Below are 9,975 nucleotides of genomic sequence, written 5' to 3' on the forward strand. Positions count from 1 at the left end.
TTTCTCATCATGTTGTCCTTCCAGTTGACGATTGCTCTGAGACGAACAAAGTTCTCAGTTTCTGATTTTGCTATTTTCCACTTCCTGTTTGTACTTCCTGCACATAGTTTGTACTTCCTGTTTGTACAGGAAAATGGAAAACATGACAAAGTTCATCAAAGTCATGAAAATGTTTTACAGTAATAAAAAAAAACATGCGACCCTAGGGGTTAGCATGCTAACGCTAATAGTTGTGTGAACACAATTATCACAACACGTTGCAATATAAGGGGTCTCCCAGCCCCGGTCCTCAGGGCCTGCTGTTCCCACTCCAGCCCACTGATCCAGTGATGACATCACTTCCTCAGCCTCTAGGAACTTCAGGAGCCGGGAACCGCCTCAACATGGAGGACGTAGCCCCTGAGGACCAGGTTGGGAGACCCCTTTCCATGATGATAGACACAAAATACTAGAACTTGGATCCATTTATTGAAACAGCTGCAGATGACAGAGAATCCTAAGAGAATCCGGCGGTTCAGAACACGAGTCCACTTTTCTCCTCCCAGTAAATCCAGGCCAAACTCAGATCCTAGCCCAGTTGGTTCCAGTACAGACCAGAACCGAACCATCAGAATCTGGGACGTTAGGGGCCCGCCACCTCTGAGGCCCGGCTGGACGTTGGAGGTGGTAGGGAAGTCCATCAGAGCGGGCGAATGCCTCAAGGCGGGCAGGTGTTCTGTGCCCCAGCAGCCAGGTGCAGGCGGTATGTGTGGTCGGGGAACATCAGCAAGTTGTAGAGGTCGTGACCTCCGGTCAGGACATCGCGCTCGCCGTCGCCCCAGGACACCGGACTGTCGGTGAAGCCATGAACCGTCACAGAAGCCCAGGAGTCGGTGGGCCTCCTGCAGGTGACGCCTGGAAGACAGGTGAGTCACAAGGTGCTCAGGTGAGGTGAGTTGTGTATGTGTGTGTTCTGACCTCAGCTCCTCCACCAGGTGCTGCAGGTCCTGCGGCAGCAGCAGGCCGCAGGCCGACACGCTCACCGCCCGGCTCACGGTCGCCTCCGGTTCCAGACAGGTGAGCGTAGACAGGAAGTCACTGGATGAATTCTCACTGTAAACACAGAAGAAGAGTGACTCCCGGTCGTGACCCAGCAGAGCGTGGGAACGGCTGCTAGGCTCACCGGCTGACGGCGGCGTCCACGGCGCCGATCCACTCCAGGAGGTCGTGGGGGTCACATGACCGTAAGGCGGGGCAGACCAAGTGGCTCAGGGCACGACAGCCGACCGCCGGTCTGCGTTCCGACCAACTGCAGCGAGATAGGAGGGGGCGCAGCGAGGCCCTGCCCCCTGCCGGACACAGGGCGATCAGCCAGGATGGGACCCGAGGGGTCAGAGGTCGGTAGAGGTCACGTCACTCACCCGGATGATGCGAGATCAGGAAGTCCATCTGCAGCTTCAGGCGTGACGTCAGAGCCTGGAGCAGCCTCAGGTAGCCCCGCCCACCCGGAGCCATCCTGCCATCCCTCAGGTCCACCGTGACCTCTGCACAGGTACACACAGGTAAACAACCCGTTCCGGACCGAGCCTGACACAGAATCAGAACCATAACCGATACCGTATCTGCTGCTGGTTCTGTTGGATCTGGAAGGTTGGCCCTCAAGGCCCAGAGTTTCGAAGGCGTCCTTATCCAGAGAGAACACCAGGTGACCTGAACACATACACACCTGGCTCTCAACAGGTAACCAGGAAGTGATGTCACTTGAACTCACGGCTTACCGTTTGGCATCAGAGCAACGCAGTTATCCTCGTCGATCCGAGTTCTGAAAGACAGAGCGTACACGCTGCCTGGAGACAGAGACAGGTGAGTGTGAGACAGGTGAGTGTGAGACAGGTGAGTGTGAGACAGGTGCGTTACCTTGGTACACAGCGCTCTGCAGGAAGTCTTTGTCCAGCAGCTCATATAATGGCAGCTGCTTGAGCAGGAAGAAGCTGCTGAAGCTGTTCAGGATGGACTCCAGGTGAGAGGGGGCGGAGCCACACTCAGGTAGCAGCACAGATACCTGTGCAGGTGAGAGCATTCAGCAAAATGTCTTCCTGCAGACCCAGAACTGGATTGGTTTTGGTGACCGGGTCAGGAAGCAGTCCAGTTTGTCCCACCTAGAGGAAACTAACCAGTGGTTCTGGTTCTCTTAGAGGTCCAGCAGAACCAGGCTGCAGCCTACAACTGCTGATCTCACCTGGGCAGGTAATGCTGCGGGATGACAGACGATCAGAACCAAAGTTCTGGTCCAATAAACTGGACCTGACCGGCTCAGAGAGGTTCTGATAGATCTGAGTTAAGAACCTGCTGCTGCTGGGGTGAGTCCCTGGTTCTGACCTGGTCCAGCTGCTGCAGGTTCTGGTTCTGCCATCATGTTCTGTCTAGATCACATGTCTGAGTCACATAGATCTGGGTCAGCTCACATTCTGGTCCCGGTCCGCTCAGCGTTCAGGCGTTCCGTTTATCTGTGCTACCCGTCAGTCCATCCTACCTTATGCATCAACACACAATCTGCTGAGTCAGCAGTCACAATCTGCTGAGTCAGCAGATTTCTTCTCAATCCGTCCTGCCTGTGGAAGTTTAGTTTCAGGTGTTTTATTTCATCACAGATGACAATAATCTTTATTTCATTGATTTTCTTTCATGAAGCAGCTGGATTACTAGCAGCTTGTCAATGGAATGATGGTTTAGTTTGCTCTGCACTGTCCTTACTGTAAACAAGTTATTATTTGGTGGTTAATCAGGACTAAATATGTTTTGGTTTTTTGTCCCTATACGTTAAAATATGTTAGTTTAATTCCACTCTTGTCGACTAAACTTGCTAAATAGATGTTAGCGATACGATGTGAAGCTGTAATATCAGTGCATATGAATCATATCCCATCATTTCAGTGACACGTTGTGGCTGATGCTGATAACATATAAAGTATTAATGCACAAAAACCGTTCCAGTGATCTGGATTAGTGTTTAATTCCAATAAAAGCTGTTTCCATCTGATCCGGTTTTATTCTAACAAACGCCTCTGTGTCTCAGATATTAACAGCTAGATATTGTAGGAAAGGATCAGCTGCATCTGCAGCTTTTCATTTCAAACTTTGGTAGGATGATGATGAGATGCTTCCATTTATTACTGGATGGTATGAATACTTTTCCAGTAGCATCTGAGCTCGATCTGACCGCAGATGGATCAGCAGGTTCGGTTCGGTGTTGAAACGGAAGTAACAAATCTTTATTTCAAGTTCTGGACCCCCGGGGTTCTGATGAACTCATTGTTCGATTCGGGTTCTGGCGCTGTCCGATGTGGCTCTCAGGTGGTTCCGACCCAAACAACTCAGCACGTGTTCATGCGCATGCGCATGTCTTACCTTGTAGTTGAAGCGCAGCTGCTCCACCTGGGAGCTGACCCGGTTCTTTTCGTCCAAAAATGGACCGCTCACAGACCAGCAGGTTTCGCTGGGTTCGGCTCAGGTCCGCACATGTTTACGGAACCGGATCGTCCTGAGTCGGATCCGCAGCCACAGAGTTCCGTTTATTCAGCGCCCCCTGCCGGCCGGAGTGGAGAGTGGTTCCCAGTGTTCCCAGTTCACTCAGAGCTTATCTTTCACACACCTCAGAGTCAGATTATATATGAGCTTATAGCAGATTATTTTTAATAAAAGATCTGAGTTCTTCTGGTTCTGCTCCCAGAAGAACTCAGATCTGAGTCGGTACCAGAACCTCCTGCACTCTGACAAACACCAGAATCGGCGAGTTTCTTCCGAAACTTCGGATCTGAGCCGCGTTTGGAAATACGTCACATCCGTGTTGCCGTAGTGACGCACGCAACCCGGAAGTAACTCAGCCACGCGGTGGCGCGAGCTGGAGGAGTTTGGTTCTGGTTCTGGTCAGGATCGGTGAGATCGAACCTGTTTGAGTTTCTGTGCGCTGTGACGTCATGGAACAGGTCACGAGCGTCTCTGGCCAGTTTGATGACGCAGAGGAGGACAGGTGAGGCAGACCGGTTCCGAACGAGCAGAACCGTTTGGTTCTGGTTCTTTTCCTTTGTTTAAGCCGCTGAGACCGGGTCAGATCAGAACCTCATTCCGGGTCTGGAGAGTCGGAACCAGAACCAGGTCCAGATGGTGTCGGTTCTGTGGGATTCTGCAGCATCTCTTCAACCTGCCTGGTTCCGGTACCACAGAAAACTGTAGACCTGTTGCCATCACAACCCACATCATGAAGGTCCCGGAGAGCCGCCTATTGGACCTGAACGAGCCCATCCGAACCCTGCAGTTTGCTTATCGCTATGGAGACGGAGACGCCATCTTAACCTGCCTCACAAACAGAACAGAACTCAGCCTGATCAGAACCACCAGGACCTTCAGAACCACCAGAACCTTCATAACCACCAGGACCTTCAGAACCACCAGAACCAGGAGCTCAAGAGGCTCAGAAGCCTGAATAAGAAGGCTGGTTCTGCTCTGGTTCTGTTCTGGTTCTGCTCTGGTTCTACTCTGGTTCTGTTCTGGTTCTGCTCTGGTTCTGCTCTGGTTCTGTTCTGGTTCTGGTCTGGTTCTGTTCTTGTTCTGTTCTGTTTCTGCTCTGGTTCTGTTCTGGTTCTGTTCTGGTTCTGCTCTGGTTCTGTTCTGGTTCTGCTCTGGTTCTGTTCTGGTTCTGCTCTGGTTCTGTTCTGGTTCTGCTCTGGTTCTGTTCTGGTTCTGGTCTGGTTCTGTTCTTGTTCTGTTCTGTTTCTGCTCTGGTTCTGTTCTGGTTCTGTTCTGGTTCTGCTCTGGTTCTGTTCTGGTTCTGCTCTGGTTCTGTTCTGGTTCTGCTCTGGTTCTGTTCTGGTTCTGCTCTGGTTCTGTTCTGGTTCTGTTCTGGTTCTGCTCAGGTTCTGTTCTGGTTCTGCTCTGGTTCTGTTCTGGTTCTGCTGGTTCTGTTCTGGTTCTGTTCTGGTTCTGTTCTGGTTCTGCTCAGGTTCTGCTCTGGTTCTGCTCTGGTTCTGCTCTGGTTTTGTTCTGGTTCTGCTCTGGTTCTGCTCTGGTTTTGCTCTGGTTCTGTTCTGGTTCTGCTCTGGTTCTGCTCTGGTTCTGCTCTGGTTCTGTTCTGGTTCTGCTCTGGTTCTGTTCTGGTTCTGCTCTGGTTCTGCTCTGGTTCTGCTCTGGTTCTGTTCTGGTTTTGCTCTGGTTCTGTTCTGGTTCTGCTCTGGTTCTGCTCTGGTTCTTCTCTGGTTCTGTTCTGGTTTTGCTCTGGTTCAGTTCTGGTTCTGCTCAGGTTCTGCTCTGGTTCTACTCTGGTTCTGCTCTGGTTTTGTTCTGGTTCTGCTTTGGTTCTGCTCTGGTTTTGCTCTGGTTCTGTTCTGGTTCTGCTCTGGTTCTGCTCTGGTTCTACTCTGGTTCTGTTCTGGTTCTACTCTGGTTCTGTTCTGGTTCTGCTCTGGTTCTGCTCTGGTTCTACTCTGGTTCTGTTCTGGTTTTGCTCTGGTTCAGTTCTGGTTCTGTTCTGGTTCTGCTCTGGTTCTGCTCTGGTTTTGCTCTGGTTCTACTCTGGTTCAGTTCTGGTTCTGCTCTGGTTCTGCTCTGGTTCTACTCTGGTTCTGTTCTGGTTTTGCTCTGGTTCTGTTCTGGTTCTGTTCTGGTTCTGCTCTGGTTCTACTCTGGTTCTGTTCTGGTTCTGCTCTGGTTCTGTTCTGGTTCTGCTCTGGTTCTGTTCTGGTTCTGTTCTGGTTCTGCTCTGGTTCTGCTCTGGTTCTGCTCTGGTTCTGCTCTGGTTCTGTTCTGGTTATGCTCTGGTTCTACTCTGGTTCTGTTCTGGTTCTGCTCTGGTTCTGTTCTGGTTCTGTTCTGGTTCTGCTCTGGTTCTGCTCTGGTTTTGCTCTGGTTTTGCTCTGGTTCTGTTCTGGTTCTGCTCTGGTTTTGCTCTGGTTCTGCTCTGGTTCTGTTCTGGTTCTGCTCTGGTTCTGTTCTGGTTCTGCTCTGGTTCTGTTCTGGTTCTGCTCTGGTTCTGTTCTGGTTCTGTTCTGGTTCTGCTCTGGTTCTGTTCTGGTTCTGCTCTGGTTCTGTTCTGGTTCTGCTCTGGTTCTGTTCTGGTTCTGCTCTGGTTCTGCTCTGGTTCTGCTCTGGTTCTGTACTGGTTCTGTTCTGGTTTTGCTCTGGTTCTGCTCTGGTTCTGTTCTGGTTCTGGTTCTGTTCTGGTTCTGACTGCAGAACCTCTGGAGATGATGATGCCAAGATGGATTCCTCATAAAATAAGAAGATTTTGGCCAACGCTGAAACCCTAACCCCTCACCCTACCCTTCAGTCAGAAGCTTCTTCAGGTTCACTGTAGCGCAGACTGCTACAGGAGATCCTTCCTCTTCAGTAACTGAAGAATCTAAATGAATGAGTCACAACATTTCATTTCCTGGAATCATTTGATGTTTGGTTCATTGTTTCTGAAAAATGTTTTCGGGTTTCTGACTCGGCTAACCAATCAGGGCTCTGATTGGTTCCAGTCTCTCCTCCAGCTGCTATCTGATTGGCTGTTTCTGTCTCGATTGTTGTTCATGTAGCAGCCAATCGGGGCATGTCATTAATGACATCACGGCCCAGCTGACCTCAGAGTGGATGGATGATGAGGATGAGGATGAGGATGGTGAGGATGAAGATGAGGACTGGGAGTGGACCTCTCCAGCTGATTGGACCAAAAGAATCAACCAGACCGGAACCAGCTGTCAGGTCAGACTCTGCTTGTTGTTACCATGCTTACCAGCGTAGGCGTCCTTTGATCAGGAAGGTTCTAATGGGTCCGGTATAAGGTTCTGTGTTCCTCCTCAGGCGAACCGACAGAACCCGTCCAGCAAGACGGCGTCATGGACTCCGACTGACAAGGTTCTGAGGAAATATGAGCAGAAGATCAATCTGGGTGCGGCTCTGCGTCACAGAACCTGCGCGGTTCCATGTGATGCCGTCATCATCACAGCGACCCAGTTACCAGAACCGGATCAGCAGAAAGGTTCTAATGGAGAACCCAGCCAATGTAGCTGCTAGCTGGGATTAGGGTTAGCGGGTTAGGCTGGCTGCTAATGTAGCTGCTAGCTACCAGTGGAGCCGCTACAGTAAACACTAACCGTTAGCGCTGATCCGGGTCGGATCTGGTCCTGCTTTCTGTACAAGTGTCACCTGTGTGGTGGCTCCGCCCCCTCAGGTGTGTCCTGTACCTGAGTTGCTGTGTTGTTCCTGCAGACCAGCTGAAGTTGGAGGACAGCGTGACCAACAAGGTGACGGCCATTCAGAGGCAGAAGGAGGCCGGAACGTACGTCTGCCCTCACCTGCAGTTGCTCACCTGCTGGTCATGTGACTCCTCTCTAACCTTCTGATTGGTTCCCTTCACAGGTACCGAGTGAAGGACAAATCAGACCGAGCCACCGTAGAACAGGTCAGGATTGTGGATGGCAGGAAGTGACCCTGACAGGAAGTGACCCTGTACCGGCTGACAGGAAGTGACCCTGTACCGGCTGACAGGAAGTGACCCTGTACCGGCTGACAGGAAGTGACCCTGTACCGGCTGACAGGAAGTGACCCGTTGCGTTCCTCTGCAGGTGTTGGACCCTCGGACTCGGATGATTCTGTTCAAGATGCTGAGTCGCGGAATCATCAGCGAGATCAACGGCTGCATCAGCACCGGGAAGGAGGTGAGGTGACCTGGGTTCTGGTGCAGAGCGGTTCGGACCGGTTCGGACCGGTTCGGGGCGGGCGGGTTGGTTGCCGTGGTAACCAGTGGGTTCCTGCGGTCGCTCAGGCCAACGTTTACCACGCCAGCACATCGGGTGGAGAGAGCAGAGCTATCAAGATCTACAAAACGTCCATCCTGCAGTTCAAGGACCGGGACAAGTACGTCAGCGGAGAATTCAGGTCAGTCCGCTTCCTGTGTCTTTCAAAATAAGAGTAGCCTCTGTGGATCTGAGCCCACATTGGTTCCGGTTTTGTTCTGCAGGTTCCGCCACGGCTACTGTAAAGGAAATCCCAGGAAGATGGTGAGAACCTGGGCCGAGAAAGAGATGAGGAACCTGATCAGGTCAGAACCTCGGCCTGACACTCAGAGCCCAGTAGAGCCCAGTGGAACCCAGTAGAACCTCGTAGAATCATCAGAACCGGTTCTTGTTCCAGACTGCAGGCGGCCGGTGTTCCCAGTCCAGAACCGGTTCTGCTCCGGAGTCACGTTCTGCTAATGGGTTTCATCGGAAAAGACAACAGGTAAGAACCGGAACCGGTTCCAATTCGGTGTGCGTCCAGCCGGATGCTGACGAAAGTTCTGGTTCTGTTGGGTTCAGGCCGGCTCCTCTGCTGAAGCACGCGACTTTGAGCGAGTCCAAGGCCCGGCAGCTGTACCTGCAGGTGGTCCGGGACATGCAGCGGATGTTCCAGCGGGCCCGGCTCGTCCACGCCGACCTCAGCGAGTTCAACATGCTGTGAGCGGAACCGACCCGATCCATCTGGTTCCAGTCGGGCTCCTCTGACCCGGTTCTGATCTGGTTACAGGTACCACGACGGAGATGCTTACATCATCGACGTGTCACAAGCGGTGGAGCACGACCATCCGCACGCCTTGGACTTTCTGCGCAAGGACTGCAGCAACGTTAACGGTGGGCCCGGTTCCGGTTCTGACTCGCAGGATGGTCTGGTTCTGACCCTTAATGGTTCTGACCCATCTGTGGTTTCCAGAGTTCTTTGCGCGGCGCGGCGTGGCGGCCATGACGGTGCGGGAGCTGTTTGACTTCATCACCGACCCGGCCGTCTCCAGCGGCAATATGGAGGCGTACCTGGACAAGGTGAGCAGAACCCGGCGGTTCCTCCAGACCCGACCGGAACCAGAACCCGCTCTGGTTCCGGTCGGGTCCGGAACGCCCCCTGACTCCCGGCTGTCTGTGATTGGTGGAGCAGGCCATGGCCACGGCAACCCAGCGCACGGCGGAGCAGCGATCGGACCGGGACCGGGTCGACGAGGAGGTAACGGCTATTAGGCCCCGCCCTCCTCTCCGATTGGCTCCCAGAGTTCACTGAGGCTCCGCCCCCCCCCACAGGTGTTTAAGCAGGCCTACATCCCGCGCACGCTGACCCAGGTGAGAGGCTACGAGCGCCATGTCGAGCTGATGAGGTCCGAGGAGGCGGCGGCCATTAGTGGTCACTATGACGAAGTAAGAGCAGCAGCGCCCCGTCTTCTTCTATGGTTTTTAACTGAATTAATGATGATGATGATGATGAAGGATCCCTATTCTCAGGTTCTGTACCAGACGCTGACTGGCCTGAAGAAGGACCTCTCTGGAGTCCAGATGGTTGGTACCACTTCTGGTTCTGTTTCTGGTTCTGGTTCCGGTTCCTGCTGACGTTCTGATCCGCTGCTAGGTTCCGGCTCTGCTGGAGGAGGACGGCCTTCTTCAGAAGAGGAAGAGGAGGGTGAGGAAGAGAAGGAAGAGGAAGACCAAGATGGAAGTCCGATGGATAAGAAGGTGCTTGGTCCGTGGAACCAGAACCAGAACCAGAAGCAGAACCTCCTGATTTCAACTCCTTGTTTTTCCAGGAGAGGAAGAGGATGGTGAAGGAGGCCCAGAGGGAGAGGAGGAAGAGCAAAGTCCCCAAACACGTGAAGAAGAGGAAGGAGAAGGTGGCCAAGATGAAGAAGGGCCGATGACCCGCCTAAGAACCGACCCGGTTCTGCCTGGGAACCGGCTCTGTGGTTCTGTTCTTATTAAAGCTTTGATCTCAAACCAAACTTGTCTCAGAATTTCTTGACTTGATATAAATGTGGATGAACTGTGGCTCTGCTGAGAGGTCAAAGGTCATGCTGGTGACATCAATTCATGATGTTAATAATTAAGCTAGTAATGAAGCTATGCTAATTAGCTTAGCCATGGTGGCAATGTTAAGTCATTTCTCTGACACTTGCAGATTTAGCAGCAAGTATACTAGGTTAATTGACAGCTCCAAGCTTATGAC

General features: G+C 52.4%; 2 protein-coding genes across 2 annotated transcripts; one reads left to right on the forward strand and one right to left on the reverse strand.

The window, feature by feature from the left end:
• Positions 1-587: 587 nt before the first annotated feature.
• Positions 588-3,499, reverse strand: LOC129351682 (ribonuclease P protein subunit p40-like; the record flags this gene model as incomplete). The annotated part of the gene is given in 10 exon segments (XM_055020620.1): positions 588-875; positions 877-894; positions 958-1,092; positions 1,163-1,328; positions 1,401-1,523; positions 1,597-1,689; positions 1,758-1,826; positions 1,897-2,041; positions 3,388-3,448; positions 3,450-3,499. Coding segments are annotated over 10 exon segments (1,038 nt in total), but the record flags the coding sequence as incomplete, so codon positions are not given.
• A 323-nt stretch (positions 3,500-3,822) lies between these two features.
• Positions 3,823-9,751, forward strand: LOC129351633 (serine/threonine-protein kinase RIO1-like). The gene is given in 18 exon segments (XM_055020586.1): positions 3,823-4,009; positions 6,552-6,717; positions 6,817-6,904; positions 7,225-7,294; positions 7,375-7,417; positions 7,581-7,673; positions 7,781-7,893; positions 7,976-8,056; positions 8,149-8,235; positions 8,313-8,450; positions 8,521-8,624; positions 8,704-8,810; positions 8,923-8,988; positions 9,063-9,176; positions 9,261-9,314; positions 9,385-9,406; positions 9,409-9,488; positions 9,560-9,751. Coding segments are annotated over 18 exon segments (1,590 nt in total). The 5' UTR covers positions 3,823-3,956; the 3' UTR covers positions 9,671-9,751.
• Positions 9,752-9,975: the final 224 nt, after the last annotated feature.

Source organism: Poeciliopsis prolifica, unplaced genomic scaffold (genome assembly GCF_027474105.1).
Source record: "Poeciliopsis prolifica strain line A6 unplaced genomic scaffold, Auburn_PproV2 SCAFFOLD069, whole genome shotgun sequence".
Lineage (NCBI taxonomy): Eukaryota > Metazoa > Chordata > Actinopteri > Cyprinodontiformes > Poeciliidae > Poeciliopsis > Poeciliopsis prolifica.